The 19528-nt window shown below is 32.3% G+C and overlaps 2 protein-coding genes across 2 annotated transcripts in view; both read right to left on the bottom strand.

The window, feature by feature from the left end:
• The window catches only part of LOC132756787 (ATP-binding cassette sub-family C member 4-like), a 57229-nt gene that overhangs the window by 27679 nt on the left and 10022 nt on the right, over window positions 1-19528 (bottom strand). The gene's annotated exons all lie outside the window — the stretch shown is intronic.
• LOC132756786 (ATP-binding cassette sub-family C member 4-like) lies at window positions 1310-19495 on the bottom strand. Its single transcript, XM_060747921.1, has 20 exons — window positions 19376-19495; window positions 18703-18955; window positions 17109-17213; window positions 16692-16781; window positions 15667-15861; window positions 15041-15222; window positions 14579-14675; window positions 12370-12473; window positions 10665-10749; window positions 9893-10068; window positions 9019-9299; window positions 8610-8689; window positions 8046-8196; window positions 7419-7649; window positions 7042-7142; window positions 6535-6720; window positions 4380-4535; window positions 3944-4033; window positions 1772-1944; window positions 1310-1456 (listed from the first exon to the last, which is right to left on the bottom strand). Exons 2-20 carry the CDS (start codon window positions 18850-18852, stop codon window positions 1345-1347), a joined length of 2745 nt encoding a protein of 914 aa, XP_060603904.1. The 5' UTR covers window positions 18853-18955; window positions 19376-19495; the 3' UTR covers window positions 1310-1344.

The raw sequence follows: 19528 nt of genomic DNA, 5'->3' as shown, positions 1-19528 counted from the left end.
TAAACATCTTTTTTTGACCCCTGACCCCTAACTCCATCAAAAGGAAGAAGCTTTTTGAATTTATGTTCCTACCAAATATAAAGAACATCAGTCAATAGAATTGGATTATACCTGTGAAATATTCTAAAATTCAGTTGTGACATTGTTGAACTTGACCATGAGCAACATTACCTTTAACTGAACCTCAAAAAAGATGATCTCCCTAGGCATGTCCATATTAAACATAAAATACATAAAGAAAATCTTCAGTCTCCTCAACCATCTTCAGTAAACTACAATCGTTGTCCTGGAGAAGCAGGTGAGAGACACCAAACGTAAAAGACTGTATTAGAATTTTTAAACAATGATCTTTATTTGACCCTAGTGACCCCTTACTACACAAAAAGTTGGAATACCGCAGAAGGTATCTAACCTACTTAATATGAAAGATATCATTCCATGAAATAAAAGAAGTTATTAAAAGAAATTTGATATAATTCCAACTTACCGAAATAGGTTAACCATATAAGGCCTTATTTTCAAAGTGATAAAAAGAGAGAAAAAACTTGGGAAAATGGATGACACAGTTATATAACTTGGCAATATCATGTACTTTGTATTGATAAGTAAGCGTTGAAATTATGATTTCATTAGTATAAATAGAACTTAAGATATTCAACTGGCCTGTTCAGGTTAAGCATATCCATTTTCAAAGTGCTAAAAAGGGCAATTACTTGGAGCAAAACGGAAGCCATAGTTGTGTTGCTTGCCCAAATCATGTACTTTTTATCGATAACTAACTGTGTAATCTATGAGGTATAACTTAAGAAAAATCAAATTTGCCGTTTTAGGTTAACCTCGTACGGACGGACTGTTCGATTACTATATGCCCGGGCAAAAAGAACTAAATGAAACGTTTCAAAACAGAAATAATTTGCTACAGTGTTCATTAGGTTTGAAGAAAATTTTTCGCATTCATGATTCTATACAAAATTGTAATCAATATAGGTAGTTGCAAAAGTATTTAGATATTGCCTAGGTAAGCAGATTCTGATAATTTGTCTTTTGTATCAAATTAAATAGACAGAACAAATGTGTAAAAATTTGCAAAAAAAATGTTATATTCAATTTGATTTTTAGCGATTTTCCAACATGAGAACTGATATGTAAGCGGATCGATATTTGCAAAATATCATAATATAAAAAAGTAAGTAATCGATGCAGCGTACTTTTGGAAGAGCTTCATGCATGGGACATTCCAAGCAAGCTTCAAGAAATTTGAATTTAAATATTATTCAAAGAACATTCATTGATTGTAAAATCTTACATAAACACCGTGTTCAGGCTACCTTTAACAGAAATAAATCATACCAGAATTCTGTGAGAATCCATAACTGTTATCAGCCTATGAGCAATAGTTAGAACTGTACAGTTCTTAAATTTCCCTTTTATCACACCTTGAATTTTAGCGTCCGTTCTGAAATGAACAATTTTCTAAAAGAAGTGCACCTAAAAAAGACAAATTGCACTACGTTAACTCCTGTTACTGTAATGATGTCATTTCCAAACAAAATCTGCACAATAATTAATTTTACAGTGTATGTAAATTTGTACGCAGTACATATTTGGTATTCAGATTTGTATCTCTGTTAATATAAAAATGAGATGTTTACAATATTAATTATTAAAATTTTACTCTTTATTAGTTGTTCTTGACAAAATACATATATGTTAAAGGCAAAGTAAGTGAGCAGTGAATAATTAAAAAAAGAACACTAAAAAGTAAAAGTACTGGTTATCAACATTGGCTGTCGCTTCATCAATTATGACTATTTTCCTATTCAGCAAAAGAACTCGTGCTAGGCAAATTAGCTGGCGTTGTCCAACACTAAAATTACTACCACCTTCAGAAACTCTATAGTCCAGACCTTTATCCAACCGTTTAATCTCTTCTTTCAGCTGCACCTAAAGTAACAAAATGTAATATGGCTATCTTTAAAAGTACTGTCTTATACGAGGGTTGTTCAAAAAGTAATAGGATTAAGAGTCTTGCATATTCATATTTCATTCAATTAAGAATATTTTCTTATGTACAGCGATCGTAAAGTGATCTCTACAATTTAAACATAAGATTATAATATTTTTTTGCCAAACGCGTGTTTTCTGTTATATTGAATAACCATGGTAACACGCATCCGGCGCAACACATCAACATAGTTATTGAAGCTACATTGTACTTCGAATTTATTTATAATTTTTTCTCTGTTTGCCTATATATTTCATCAACACATTTAGTTATAAGTATGTGACATTATGTTCAAATTTGACGTCATTCGGATATAAAATAGCTTAGTTATTTAGTTTTAAACAGCAGTGGTCATCACGTTAAATGTAAAAATATGACATTTGCTAAAAAACTTTAAATTCGTGTGATCGTTAAATATTGTCAACAGATTAGTTATTCTCATTCAGATATATACATAATGATTTAATTAACAAAGGACAATTATCCTGCCATTATAGCACTAGTTTTCAGCTGGCGCAGGCAATTCAAAAACGGCGAATACAAGATCACAAATAGGAAAGGGCAAGGATGAAAGCAGAAAATTGACGGGACGTTAGTGACGTCAATTTCAAAACCACTACAAAATGATCGACGGTAAACGAGTCGCGAACTATCAGGCATTTTTATGTCTGCTACGAGTCTACTTATTTAGTTCTGACCAAGGGATTGAATATGAGACATTTGTTTTAAACACTATCTTATCGTATTTAACTAGAAATACGTGTTTTAATAAATTAATATAATAATGATTAACGGTAATAATTATTAGTATTTCCGCCAATTTTGTTTAAATACCTGATATACTGTGCTACGTAGAAAAAGATACTTTTCAATTAATACATATTGTTATTTAACTGTGTAAAATCATATTGTTTTACAACGTACGATAACATGTGTAAATGAATAATATGAATTGCCTTTGCATTAACATTTAAGTCCATGCCTGTTGAGTTTTAAGATTACTCAAAATATATGAAAAAGCAGAGAATGGCTGGCTATCAGCCATGTTTTTATATTATTTGTTTTTGGGAGCGGAACGAAATTGTGATCGCGTTCTTTCTTTCTTCGTCTCAACATATGAAGCCTGGTCATTGTTACATGATTCAGACACCTAGAGCACAAGCGACAATACTTTCAGAAAGAATGACGCTGGTTATTTTTTTTATTTATTTTACAACGTCAAGAACGTCATTTATTGTATTGTTAGCGTGCGCCGGGTTCCTTACCCCTTGTCATTTGAAAATTTCACAGAAATCTTATTTGCAAACATTTTGCATTGGTTTTTTCACTGTATATAGAGAACATGTTCCGATAATTGTCTCTTGTAAAATTGTGTACGTAAATTAAAAAAAGTGAGCAGTAAAGCAGCAGTCCTATTACTTTTTGAACAACCCTCGTACATAACCATGTCAATGAAGTAAGTTGTTTTAAGATTGCTAAAATAAAAAATAATGTGCTTATGGTATTTTGAACAGCAAATTTCATTGTTTAGTTTTATTTTTTGTTAAACCCATTCATTTTAATCCTGAATTTCTAAAGAGATAAACAGCATTTACTTAAGAAAAAAAAACTTAAGAATATATTAAGGTAAAACTCTGTGAAAAAGACCACGTCCCAAAATGATATGTGTACATATTCATACCATAGAAATAACAAACAAAAAAGAGATAAATCAATAACTGATAGCGCACAACAGCGCATGAACATAGTGATCGATGGGGTGAAGGTCTCCAAATATAAGCTAATTAAATCAGATCGATTGAAAACGTTAAATGGACAAAGAAAACTAAAATGCAAAGCAATGTAAAGGAATTTATCCGATATTACATAACTAAATGACCATTATTAAGGAAAGACACAAATGCAGATTTTAATTATAATATTCATTTATAGACAAACCTCGTGCAATGCATTCCAAATCTCTTCATCTTGATAATCACCAAATGGATCTACATTTTTTCTCAACGATTCAGAGAACAGTACCGGGTCCTTGAAAGAAAAAGTAGTATGTATAGCATTCTCAAAGGGTATTGTTATTGTTTAACGGCAATGTCGGCTCTTAAACATTGCCTTTTGAGTAAATATATAGTGCATGAAAACAAATAAACAGACTCTCGCTTTTTCTTAAATATATAGCTAGGGTTTTAGAGCAATAATTTTGTTCATGTTCGGTTTCGGCGTTAAGTTTGCCTTCCAAATGTCAGTAATTTATATATTTTATCGAACGGTTATTTTACTGCTTCTTAATTTTGACATTATAGTACTGAATACAAAATATGTGCTCTTATAAGTGTTTTCCATTGTCGTAAAATATTTATAGATCTCACTAACACACCTGTGGAACAATGGCTATCTGTTTTCTCAGGGCATGAAGATCTATTTCTTTAATGTCCTCACCGTCTATCGAAATATAGCCATCTGGTTCTACTAAGCGGAATAACATTGTGATCAAAGAGCTTTTGCCGGCTCCGGTTCTGCCCACAATTCCTACCTAAAATTAAAAAAAAAAGAATTTAAATGTAACATTGAGAGTTCCGTATTTAGTTCCTCCGGAAACAGATAAACTAACTGCGCATTTACTTAACCTCTCACTTTTATTTTCCTCCAAAACTACTTTGATAATGTTGATACTAGTAAAACTCAATGAAATGTAAAAACAGTAATTATGTGAAAAAGTCAAATTTTAAAAACGAAATACTATTTTAATACCAGTTTTAAAATACCTTTTACGAGTAACAAGCGATGAACATGGGCTCGCTTTTTTTGCATACTTACATGTAATGTTTTGTTTGTTTGTTTGTTTGTTTCACAGCATGATCCTAGTAAAGAATATCATCATTCATTGTGGTTACACATACGAGGGGTGTTTAAATACGAATGGAACTGATTTAATTTTCAGAAGTGCTAAACAAACAATGGCAAAATAATTATCTCTATCCATCAAAATACTCACCACCATGTTATATACAAAATTTTAGTCTTTTAATCAAATTTTTAAATGCGTTTCCATTATCTTTTCGAGGTATACTGTTCAGACATCGGAAAATAGCCGAACTGAGATTTTTTCGCGTTTGATATTTTCTTCAAGCAAGGTGTTTTTTGAGTCTCGGAAGTAGGAAAAAGTCGCAACGGGCAAGATCTGGCGAATAGGGAGGGAGAGGAAGCTCGGCAACCTTTTCCTGTTTCAGACATTCTCGTACAATGGCCACTTTGTGTGACGAAGCATTATCATGCAACAACCTGACACCAAGGAGGCCACTTGCTGGTCGACGATTTTTGAAATATTTCTTTAATTCATGAAGGATCTTGCCTTTGTCAAACTTGGCATTTACAGATTTACCCTTTAGTATGGCAATATGTATAGCAGGACCTCGATTGGTAAAAACAATTACATACATGACCTCTTTGACTCGTTTGTTGGTGCGTTTTGCTATGCAAGGTCTTTGACTTCCTTTGGTTGCTTATATTTTGTTGTGTTTCTTTCGCTTGGGCTCATGAAAGTGAACGAACCCTCGCCTCATAGCCAGTGATAATATTTGTAAAAGATCGATTGTTGTACTAAGTAAACTATTTCAACAATTCTTTGGAGATTCTTAACAGGGCAAGATTTTGCTCTTTTGTAAGGAGATTTGTTATCCATCTGGCATCCTTCACATTTTTAATCACGTCTGAGTACAGTATGAGCAGCTCCTACAGAGATACCAACGTTTACCAGCATTTAGCTATATACCTTGTTGAAAATCTTGCATCAGTAGCAATCAACTCATTTACTTTTCAACCATTTTTGGCAAAGTTGCAGTTTTCGGACGGCGTACATGAGTTGCATCTCTTACTGAATCCACTCACTTTTAAATTTCTAGCACCACCGTGTGACAGATGAAAAAAAAAGTTCACCAAGAGTACATCGGTTCTCGATATAGGGCCGTATTTGGTCTCTGAAACGAGGCCCTTTCCCAACCATTTTAGCTTTAGTATACACGAGCAGATAGCGTTAATCGAGCTATTGTCAAAGCTACACTGAACTGATTTACACATATATTGTATCAATTGAGAGCTAACACAACCATCTTTGATACATGTATATTGTACGTGCTTAAAGGTTGTTAAAAGCGAGATATTGGCCTAGTTGTATTCATATTTGAACACCCCTCGTAAAAATGAAACAATGTTTCAATAAAACCATTATTTAAGACATGCTGCGAAAAGGAATATTCATATTTTTGTGTATCATAAAATAAGAATATATGTAGCTGAAATATACAGTGCCCGACATGTTGCCCATGTTACACTCTTGCATCTGTTTATATAAAATAATTGTTTGAGTGAACAATCATTTTTTTGTGTTTAATTTGTTATCATCGTATCACTACAATACTATAAATATCATTAATATCAAATCTTTCTGCTTTCAATTATTATTGTGTTTATTGTAGTATAAATGTTCAGAGATATAAATGCACTCTGCAAAGTGTGAAAGGATAAAATCTTACCTTTTCCTTATCTCTGATGGTGAAATATAAGTCTTCCAGAGCGGGTCTGTCGTTTCCAGGGTATTTAAGACTTGCCCCTCTAAATGATATACCACCCGTCTTAGGCCAGTCACGATATGGAATTTTACCAGTGGTAGATTCGGGCGGGAGATTAATGTATTCTAAAGCGCGTTCAACCGAGACCATCTGTTACAAATTTAAAAGTAAATTTTATACTGATTGTACATAATTATACTCGTTTTTGAATAATTCGATTAGCATCAGGCGTTTCTAGTTCGTGCTTGTTTTTAGATATAGATTAATCTTATTTGAGTTAATTTATAAATCACCCTTTTGCTTTACTTAAAGACAAATATTAATATATTCATTACATACACATTCAATAATAGACTGAGTTGCTCTTATTTTATTATGATCATCAATGTAAATGTATTTACGAAATACCTGGTTTTCTACTTCAAATGCACACACTGACATGTTAAGTATTTTTAATAGCTTAAAGATTACCTGGTTCTCGACTTCTGTGCTCTGTCGAACACACAATTGAAATAAAGCCATTAAAGACATTGTATATGTGATTGAAAGTCCTACTAAACCAGCATCCAGTCCTGAATGATAAAAATGATAAAAATAATATATGTTTAACTTATTAACGGAAACGCATATTTCTGTGCATTGCATGCCTTATAATTTACGATAAATATGAATCAATAATCTATTCAATTTAAAACCTATTTAATTATTTTTAAAACTGTTTCTTTAGTGAAATCTAATGGAATACATACACTTTTATTAAAGATCATAGAGGTTTTTTGTTTTGATGTTCATCTTTAACTTTAAGGAGCTATTGCAAATTTGTTTTTGAAGATTAAATACAAACTTACCATCACCCTCTGCTACACAAACGAAAGATACTACGATTACAAAAATGGCGCATAGAAGGTCTAGTCTTACTGCAAACCAACGCCCAACTGATAGGGAAAGTGATGTAGGCTTAATGTGATCGTCTTGGAAGTTATCATATATCTTAATCATGTTTTCCTGTGCTTTACACGCACGGATTGTGTAGATTCCTTCGTGTGTAGTAGTGACATGGCCCTTTACAGGGCTTAATGCTAAAAATTAGTATAATTAATACATGTCAGGCTCTTTTAAATGTAAGTCTTAGAGAGTTATAAAAAAGAACACATAGTTTACCTATAAAATTACATGTAACACTTATCTAAGAGAAGGTAACTTCGTGGTATGCTTATTCATAACACACTTCTTTTATCTATAACCTTTTTTGCCTTTGTGTCTTTATCGATTATGTTAATGTCAAATGACAAGGCAACATTAAATTTCAATATTAGTAAAGCCTCAAAATAATTTTGCACATACAAATGCTGTAAGAATATACATCGAATGGAATTCACGAACGTTGTATGTATCGTGTTTGTATCATAGAATTAGTTCAATGATCATATCCTATAAATATATAATGCAAATTAGGTACTAGTTGCGTGACTAACTTGTCCTTTGAAGTCGACGTATCTGGGTTGATGTTTTGACGAAATAAGATCTGCATATTACAAAACATAGACACAGTGGAACGAGAATAATGTAAACCCAAGGAACTGCCATTCCAGCAACAACAATTATACCAATCACAATGAAAGCGCACTGAAAATCAATTTTGTGATGAATCTTAAATACCTGTATTTCAAATTATTGCATTTGCCTAATAATTTTCTTCAGTTTTGTTTCCATGTCTGTGGGGTTTTGTTTCTTCTTATCTATTATTTATTTATTTGTTGTTGGTTGGATATGTTTATGGCTTTAAAGGCAACGCGAGGGGTCGAATCCTACCTACATGCGAGAGCTAAGAGCCTTCAATTTTACCAGTTATTTGTACCCATTTAGTCGCCACATATAATCGGGGGTAAACGGTGGCTGCAATTCGGATGCCTCAACACTTAAAGGCAAAACGTCAGTAACAAAGGGCAATTATAGATGTTTGGCTTTCTAAAGCAGCAATGTTAGAAATCAGTTTGTTAAATTCGGCCACCTTTATATCTAAGCATGTCATACATTACCTGTAGAAATTCGTATAATGTTTTTGGCAAGGCCGCGTCAAGTTGTCTTACATCTCTTGAAAATCTGTTTAGAATTTGTCCTGCAAATGAAATTTTGTTTGTTAACAAGGAAAAATGTTAACTTTTATTCGACCTTTTGCTATATTTCTAATATAAAAACACCTTCTTCACACCCAACCCAACACAACAGTTCATATATTAAATGCAACAATTTTCATAAGTAAATAACCTTTATAATTTGTCCTGTGTAACAAAAACTACATATGTATTGAATAAGCTTATTTTATATCAGATTAAAAGAGATAAACGAAAACGAAAACAAAAGACAACAAAAGAGATTACAAAAGATAAACACAAAAAAATAACAACAACAAATAAAAATATGCTCAAACAAAAAAAAATAAACAACCTGTGACAGAGTCGTTCTCGAAAAAGTCCATTCTTGTGGCCAGAATACTGTCAAACATGTTGTTATGAAGATTTTTTGATGCGTTTAACGTAACTTCTAAGAACAGTTTGGCACGTATTAGACCAAATGCGATCACTGCAAATGCGATGATACCATATATTGAGATATAGAAATGTGTGTTCACGACTGGTAGAGTCACAACTGTTACGTTTGCAAAACCTTCGGTTAACAATTTCTTTTTGGTCATAATGGCAGCATATTTTTTTTCTTCTTCATCTGCCCTTTAAGAGAAGAATGCAACAAATACAAACTGTTTACTTCAATCGCTTAATAGTAAGTAAATAAGTAAGTAGGTAGGTAGGTAGGTAGGCAAGCAGACAGGCAGGTAAGTTAAGGCTATTTATCGGGGCTACACATTTGGTATACCGATCTTCCTTGTAGCCCTAATCTATCCATAACAATGTTGTTTTTCGTTTGAGAACCTCATTTTTGTATTACATTTCAATATTTTTTAATTATATTTATTGTTTTCAATTGTAAACCAATGCGATAAGGATATTTGTTTTGGATTCAATGCACGTTTTAATTGTGAGGGTATGTGCGAAATATGTAAATCCCAATTTATTTGAAGAACAAAGAAATGTGATGTAAAAAAAGACACAAGAATAAAAACAACCATCATCTATAATTATAATTCGTATGTATCAGGGATAAAAACAAACATTTAAGCGGACTTTTATTTTACACTCAAGTTGTTGTTTTTGGTTTGTTGTTGTTTTGTTTTGTTGTTGTTGTTGTTTTCGTAAAATAAATCATAGCAAAAATAAAGTATAAATTATTAAAAAATATCAGCTGACAATATAAGCATGCTTACCAAATAGAAAGCCATTTGTCACCAAAAATAAACAATGCCTGTGTTGCAAAGAATGCAAAAACCATAATAAGGAGAATGGGGGTGCTTGCTCCAGCGTGAAGGTATTTAGAATATGCAGATAATTTCACTGTTTTTTCATGACTCTCTTCTTCTGCCCGCTTTTGTGGAGTTTCAGACTTCACATGAAATGAATTGATAATTTTATTTAAAACTTCGAATAATTTTTTTTCATTTATGAAGGAAACGTATCAGCATTTTACACATACATTTACACTAAAATAAGATACTTTAGGGATCGCCAAAAATCTGGGTTCAAACCCAATCAGCAGCAAGCTGCTGTTACTTTAGGCAAGAAACTTTACACTCATTCATTAGTACTGCATGGTTGGGCCCAAGAACGGATTTTAGAGTGTTTATAAGCTAATCGTGTCCTACATATTCGGCATAAAATAAAAAATTATAAACCGAGTATGATAAGAATACAGCCTTGTAGAATAGATAAACACATCACTGAAGAACGGGGGGTTAGAGACTTCTAATCCAGTAACCTGAGATGCTTTGGTAGTTTAGCGCGGAGGAAGGTAGTCTAGTACTTGTGTAACTCTTCAGGAACGATAGTTAGGAACCTACCCGCCTATATGACTGAAATACTGTTGGGAAAAGGCGTAAAATGAAACAAACAAACAAACAATCACTGAAAAAATCCACTTTTCAACAAGAAAAATATAGCCATTCAAACGATGTTTTATACGGGAAAATGCATATAACTCACCGTCATGTCGATTTTAGATGATTCCAATTTGTCTGAGGCTTCCTTTTGTTTCATCTGTTCATTAGCGCCGTCCAATCTGCTGTTACTATCGTTATAATGATTAATCATTGAGTTCAATTATGTCTTTTGGAAGTAATTGCGGCAATCAAAGCATTTCAACCAATTTTTAACATTATAAGTAATACACAGGATTTGTTGTAAAATTAAATGGGTAATGTTTGAACTTTCATTACTTGTTTGGATTGAAAATAATAACTTTCAAAGATGTTTATTATAGTACATTATAAGCTAAAACAATGAATTGCATACTATTAGACAATACCGATAGGTAATCGTAAAGTTTGATAGATTGGGATATTTATGTTATGAATAAAGTAATAATAAATTGTACTGATTTGATTTATCCTTCATATCTGAATAAATACCTCATGATAAAATGCAAAATAAAACAAACAAGCAATTATCATAGTATTGCAAGCAATCCATAAGTCCCCTACCGGTTAGAACCCCAGCAACATTCTGATGGGCCATTGGCCATTCAATTTTACCAGTGAATGAATGACATGAATGAACTAAAATCTTTTGAGTTCTAAGTTTGTCTATATCACAGTAATGTGTTAAGTTTCCCTGCCTAGTAAGGAAATTATGTTAATACAACCTTGTCATATTATTACGATGTGGGATTTTAAAGTAAATCCTATAAGGAATAAAGAAGGTGGAATGAAAAATACCAAATTCTCGAAAAAATCTAAGTTCAAGGGGGACATAATTCTGGAAATAGTCTTTCTAGAGTAAATTAACCTTCTCAAAAATGTTGAGTGACAATAAGAAACATGTATATGAAGTTTGAAGTAGATACATTAGGAAATAAAGAAGTTATTTAAAAAAGACAACATTTTTTTTTATAAAAATTCTAAGTTCAAGGGAGATAATACTGATAATTTTTGTGCTAGAGTTGTAAACCTTGTCACATATGATGTGGTTGATGACCAGAAACTTATATTTAAAGTTTGAAGTAAACACCTTAAGAAATAAAGAACTTATAGTGAAAAAAGCTGAAAAAATTAAATCAGAAATCTTGAAATTCGGGCTATTTGTTGCCATAACAACCAGAATTTTCAACATAGGAAGAAAAAAATGTGCAAATCTCCAGACTGCCATCTACCCATACTTCAAGTTTCATAAAAATATTTTCAGTACTTTTTGAGTTATCACTGGATCTTGTTATGTGTTACATTTGCCATATTTTCAGACTATTTGTTGCCATAGCAACCAGAATTTTCAACATAAGAAGAAAAAAAGACGTGCATAGTCTCCATATTGCCATCTTTCCATATATCAAGTTTCATAAAAATATTTTCAGTACTTTTTTGCGTTATCGCGGGATCCAGTTTTTTGGACGGACGGACTGACGGACGTTCTCACAGGACAGTAACTATGTGGCTACTCTATTGTTCTCTCTATTGTTCTTTTTAGCCACACAAAAGAAAATAGCCACATAAAAGCATTACGGAATGAATGACATCAAAGAGAAAGAACAGTTACCTATTGTCCCTCTAGCCACATAATTACTCTCCTGTGAGTGCGGACTGACAGACAGACGGACAGACAGACGGACAGACGGGCGGAGGGTTGACCTAAAGTCCCATCCGGTCAACCGGTCAGGGACTAATAAGTTGATTTATTAGGTTTCAGATGCTCATACTTTCTGTTAACATTTTTCGTTTCAAGTCCTGAAAACCCATCTATTTCAGAATCACTTAATGTTTGAAGCTTTTCTTTTCCCATTTTTCTCTCCATTGACCCGTCCTGGAAGATAACATAGATAAAAATGTTACAAAATACTTCGATGTGGCTCGGATATCTACTTACTTTTTCATATTTTGTGTATTGTATTTACTTTACATGAAACAATATAATTAACTTTTTACGAATACTGAATTAAATGAAAGTATATATTGTATTATGTCATGACATTGATTTCTGTTAATAAAGTGCATGGCTTACAAGAGCTGTCGGTAGGACAGCAACGCTCGACTATTCTTAGTGCTTGATATTAAGAAACCCTTGATAATGTAAAATTTCCTAAGTTAACAAAAGGGAAAGATTTTTTCTTTAAATCCATGTTACAGTTATAGGCCTTGGAGAGAGTCCTATTATGCTCTCAAAGAGTATAAAATTTCATCTTGTTTCAAAGTCATATATCAATGGACTTTTTTTTAGGTATTACAAAAACTTTAACGAAAATTCTAAGTCGAAAAAGGGGCATTATTCTGTCAAAATGCATGATAGAGTTACCTCCCCCTGCCGACAGGTTTGGGTCATGATGGTGAACAAATGTGCCAAGTTTCAAAGCCATATGTCAATGGACTTTGAAAATATTTGAGGTATTACAATAAATTTAAAGGTAAATTCTAAGTCGTAAAAGGGGCATAATTCTCAAAATGCTTGATACAGTTACCTCCCCCTGTCTACAGGTTGGGGTCATGATGGTGAACAAGTGTGCAAAGTTTCAAAGCCATATGTCAATGGACTTTGAAAATATTTGAGGTATTACAAAAACTTTAACATAAGTGGTTACGCCGATGCGGACGCCGGCGCCGACGCTCGGGTGACTACAATAGCGCTACTTATTCTTATCGAATAGCGAGCTAAAAATTGTAGATTTATTAGTCACTGTCAGCTTTATCAGACACCTCATCAAAATATATTGAAAGAATAAAGAGAATGGAATATTTTCATCTTTTACTTACTTTGAAAATACTAAACTAATAAACTTCGAAATTAATTGCAATTTTATAATGTTAAACTCTCATTCGACTAAAGCATATATTCGAGAGGTTCTTAACAGTTTTTGTTTCATTTGAAATTTAAAGAAAGAAACGCATACTAATATTTAAAACATGATAAATAGCATGCGAAATAGGTGTCTGATATTATAAAACTTATAAGGCTCGGCAGAGCATCGACCTTCTTTTTCTTTTGCCTTGCCTTGTGAATGTTGTAACATCAGACACTAGCATAATATTCCCTATATACGAGTTGTTCGTTGCAGATACAATGAATAAATAAATAATTCTAACACTATCGGAAATTTTTCTATATAGACAAAGAAGGCCCGAAGCGTGCATTATTCTGCAACAATGCACTCGCCGTTCTTCTTATCTCCCTTTGTATTTTCACATTGAGGGCGCCATTTTGTTTGAAAAATCTGATAAATAAAAACAATTTTTGACGAATTTTGTTGTGAAAACTATCTAGAATGATAGAAAATGGTCTAACTAAGAAAATAAATCCGAACACCAATATCTTTAATTCAGTCGTTAACGCTGTACAGACGTTTAAAGTGTTGTTTACGTGACGTCACAATGTAGCGCCAAACAGCACGTGCAAAACAATCAAAATCAAGTACCCTATTATAACGTCGCAGACGAGTTAAGTTTTACATTTATTTCACTTTTAATAATTTGTATTTCGCTTGGAAAATTATAGGCTGAAATAAAATAAACAAACAAAGTTTTATCAACGTTTTCAAAATTCGTTTTTCTCAAAATGTTTCTAAACACGGTAGATTTAACGACAGTTTTTTCAACTTACTGGAACGGCCTTTAAAGAACGTTTCAATTGGAAACTCTGAGGCGAAAACAAATTTAACCGCCAAACATAAAGTCCAACTTTATGATAATAATTATATTCTTTCTTGACGTGTTAGAATGGAAATAGATATTAATTCTTCGTGCATTATTGTATAATAATGCACGTTTTTCGTTCAAATGCTTTGTAATTAATCACTCAGGCCTATCGGCCTTCGTGATTATATTACTACGCATTTGAACTCAAACCGTGCATTATTCTACAACAATGCACTCAGAATTGATATCTATTTCCTAAATAGATAAGATGTTTATATTTACCTTAGAAATGAAAATGACTTCATCGGAGAGCTTTATGAACTGTCTTTGATGAGTGACCAAAATTGTTATTTTATCTTTCAGAAGACCTTGTATAACACTTACAAACAAAAACATGTTATATAAATATTACAGATGATACAGATAGAAAGAAATATTAAAAATTGTGCTCTATATAAACAAATTCTAAATGATAAAAAGATGGTCCGTAAACTGTTCACCATTGAAAATCTTCTATAAACAGACCAATGAAATAAGTATCTAACTCATATATATATATTTTGTGTGTGTTCACAATAGATTAAATCGTTTCAGAGTTATGATTCATTTAAAAACTTGAAATACAGTGCTTCAGGAATAACGTTAGCTCATTTAAGATTTGCATATTCTATTTTGGAAAATCTGAAGTAAAAGAATTATGTCTGTTTTTTCAAACATAAAATTACTACGGTTAGTGATATTTACTTTTTATAGATATGTTGTCCAGTCTCAGAGTCAACAGCACTAAGCGGATCATCAAGCAAATAAATGTCGGCATCGCAATAAAGTGCACGTGCCAGATTGACACGTGACTTTTGGCCGCCGCTTAGGGTCACGCCGCGGTCACCATTCAATGTTTTCTCCTCATTAACCATCCTCCGGAAATCCTAAAATGCATTATTTGTAATTAAAATTAGTACTTGAATTTTTAATACCATACGTTCCTTATCAATATTGGTGGACTTTTCGCCATACGAACAAATGAGATAAATTTATTGATCTAGCTTGTTTAACAGCATGCTGCAGATTCATACTACCATACCTATTTTTTTAGGATTTTTAAAGGTAGACCAATTGACAGGTCTGCATAAAAGTATTAAACTAAGAAATATACTTTTTTACATTAGTTATATGTTAAAAAAGATAATAATATGATAAATTCAGTCGTTTTTTAATTTAGCACGGTATAATCTTTTCTTATACATACATATATATATATACATTCCTTTAACGCATTTAAAAATAATAACTTCTGCTTTATTCCCCAAAAAACATCCTCGATAAATAGGCCATGAAATTGAAAATATCAAACTGTAGTGTAGACATGGTACCTCGTCTAAAGCACATGCTGTTATTATTTGCTGGTATTTGTCGTTGTCAAAATTTGTTTCACCAACTGTAATATTCTTCTTTACAGATCCAGAAAATAACCATGGTTGTTGGCTAGCATATGCCACCCGACCATGCACATTTATATCACCAACTATTACTTTGAGTTCATTCAGTATTGCCATCAGCAAAGAAGACTGAAATAAATACAATCATATAGTTGTTTGAATTCTAACAAAGAATGAAAAGTTGCATTCGAATATGATTAATAATCCAGAACTTAAAACAAAAGTACGGACAGTTTTATTTTATGAATTACGAACCAATTTGGACATTCTAAGTTATTAATATCAACTTTTGATTCGCTTATGATTTTTTCCTTATTTCCTTGATAACTAAATTGGAAGCCCGTTGTCCCAGAGTGACATGTTCGCTTAAAATGTCAGACGTCAGGCAAATCAAGTGTTTTGTCTCCAATCCGGCCTATAAGTTTTCCCCTCGATTTTTTGTAGAATTTTTACAACACTTGCAAAAAAGTCTCGCGGAATTCTTTCTCTTTATAGACTTTATATAAACAAACGAGGGATAAAATGTATAGTCAAGCCGAGGACGCTTCCGGCCACTTTAGTGAAAATGTTCCTTGCTGTCTTCAACAACTGTTCTAAAATATCGAGTTTTATACGTATGTTCCCCGCTACATTTTGTACTATTACGGCAGAAAATCGCGTTTGTTTGTAAGTTGTCCGCGACATTTTATGATAAAACGATAAAAGTTATCGTGGCAACAACCGGCCACCAAATTATTCTAATAAAAGTTAAAAAACTCAAAGCAAAACTCTATATATATCAAATTCAATATATTACAGCCTAAAATCTAGACAAGTCTTTTAATAATTTTTTGTTATAAACAATGCAATTTGCTTTGTAATTTAATTGTTGTTTTGTTTTTGTTTTTTTTTTTTTTTGGGGGGGGGGTTAAGTTTTTTAACTGGAATGCATTAGATGTAAATCGATTTGATTGTCTAACCTTTCCACAACCGACAGGACCTACAATTGTCAACACCTTTCCTTGCTCAACTCTTGCTGATACATTCTTTAAAGTAACATTTCGAGAGTCCTTCAAAACAAGGATGAGAAAATTGTACAGTTTATTGCAGTACAGTACAGTTATTTTACAGAAAAACGAACTTGTTGAACATGTAAACGATTATACGTAGGTGACGAACAAATGTCAAAGCTTTGATGTTCTAAAAGAACAACAAAGTACATGAATATAATTTATATTGCTATTAAACAAATAGTTTCACGAAAAGTCATTTGTCTGTTGGAAATAAGAACAAAAATGAAACATGAGATTAAATAGCAATCAACTGTAATTTGAGAATATGGCAAAACATATTAAGATTTTATTATATCGTTTATATTGCTGATATAAGATTCTCACCACCTGCCATTGTGCACGTTCGATGTTGATATCAACAGATGCATTATTTACTGGTTCAATATTTGTATGTGTTCTTTCAATCCATTTGTCAAGCAGCAAAAATTTCTGAAATAGTAAGTACAGACAATCTTTCTATTGAAAAAAAAAATCCTTGCAGACTTTTTGACATTCTGCGATATTTTTGTTTTTCATATTGGTCCCACAAAGATATAAGTCACGTCAACAGTGTTTAAAAACAATTCTTTAAAGAACACCTCTTAATGACTAACGGCAATTTATTCCAATGTGAATAAAACATTTGGGGAAGTGTATATAATAAAACTCTTGTGCTACGTTCAAAATAATTTTATTGTAATAGTTGATCCTCCCCGCTCCCCACCCACGGCTCCAAAAAAAGAAAACAAAAAAGAACAAACAAACAAACAACAAAAAACAACATACACACCATCTGTTTCATTATTAACCATTCCATTTCAGTAAGCGTATGCTGACACCAAGGATGCCTTGTTTGAGAGGTGAAAGTAGCATTTATTGAACGCTGCTCACCCTTTGTATTAATATTGAATCTTATATTGAAGTGAAATTTGGTCAATTTGTCTGATTGAATTTTAACAAATGTTCCGTGTTTCAGTATTTCCTGAACACGCCTAGTACTTAAATAAACGACAATTAAATAATTGCAACTCATACAATATGTAAAGAAATTCGAAATGAACAAATACAGTAAAAATCCTCAATTAAGACCACCATCGGGACTGGACCAAAGTGGTCTTAATTGCGGGGTGGTCTTAATTGTGGATATTCTTATCATTGCTTACACACGATATGACCAGGGCCTATTTTAGTCATTTTGTATAAACAAACAATATGTATCTAAACCTGCAAATACAATTTAAAGTATATATTTTATAATGTTACATCTGATGGGAAGAAAACATATTTCTGAAGAAATTTAATATCCAATTTTCTTTGTTCTGATTTCAATAATAATTATTGTATGAGGTACATAATTCACATATCATATCAGACTTTATTTCTTCACAAAACAAATGTGCATAAAGCACTATTTAACCACTATGAAATTAACATTCTCACCTTTTTTCATTAAATAGCACATAAATAACAGCTTTTGACACCTTGTGTAATCAAGTGTCATGCCTAAGAGCAATCAAGCAGATAATAACAACATAACAACACATTTAAGATCTAGGGAGGTGTTGATTTTAATATCAGTGGTCTCATTAGTGAGGTCAAATAAAGAACAAAATAAGGAATTGGGACTGAATTTGGTGGTCTTAAATGTGAATAAGTGAGGTGGTCTTAATTCTGGATCATGTAACCATTGACATAAAGAACAGAAAATTCCGTTCTTTTAAAAACTGGTCTGAAAAGCGGGGTGGTCTTAAATCCGAGGTGGTCTTTAGTAGGGATTCTACTGTAAATTGACTGTGAATGAATAGCCAATACAGTTAGCGATGCAATTGTTTTCATCTGCAACAATATATGATGAACATAAAATTACTGTCTCAAAAAACATAAAAAAAACAACTATGACATAAATGTTTTCTTCTTTTTTTTAATGAACAAACCATACCTGTATTTCCTCTAAATTGACATCCAATGTTTTAACGAGTGAAGTGTACGCACGAGACATGCGTCTACCAACGATAAGACCAGCGTGGTCATATATTCTTAGAGCCAAAAACACACTGGATGCACGGAGGTCTACAGAGATATACATCATCCATATTATCACAGGCAAAAGGTAAAATAATTTGGAAACAAATGTCAGGGTATCTTGAACAAAATGTATGTTAAGAACTTGTTTCTGCTCTACCACTTCAAGCCTGTCAAAAAGAAAATAAATGTATTTTCTTGTTGAAACAAATAGTGTCTCGTTAAAACACAGAACTGTTGAAAAAAATCTATAGAAAATCTAAAAAAAATATTTTGATTACTTTTTTGTTACTAAAACTGGGGCTATTTTATTTGCATTTGTTTATCATAATTAAATTAATATACTTTGAGTTAAAGAAAATCTTCATGAATAAAGAAGCAGAAAATAAAGGATTCGCACAAATGCAGGTTCAATATTTGATCGACTTGATCGACAATCTTTTATTTAATCCTAAATTCAGAACACAGTATGATAATGTGATAGAGACAAAGAAAGATGTTTGAAAATTAAAATGAGAGAAGGGTGAAATCAATATGTAAAAATAAATGATTGTGCATTATGAATATGTAATTGAAAAGTTTAATGCTACCTCCTTTCGTTCCTCAAACGCTCTCCGAATGGTTTTTCCCAGCAATATAGTTTGACTACTTTTATTGCCTTAATGATTTCAGTAATGGTGCCAATACGGTCTTCTCTATATTTCGCTGAGGCTTTCCTTAAATTATACAGGAATGTAACCATG

Source organism: Ruditapes philippinarum, unplaced genomic scaffold (genome assembly GCF_026571515.1).
Source record: "Ruditapes philippinarum isolate M1 unplaced genomic scaffold, ASM2657151v2 ctg8840_1_1_1_1, whole genome shotgun sequence".
In the NCBI taxonomy this organism is placed as follows: domain Eukaryota; kingdom Metazoa; phylum Mollusca; class Bivalvia; order Venerida; family Veneridae; genus Ruditapes; species Ruditapes philippinarum.
This window is presented reverse-complemented; position numbering and strand designations above follow the sequence as displayed.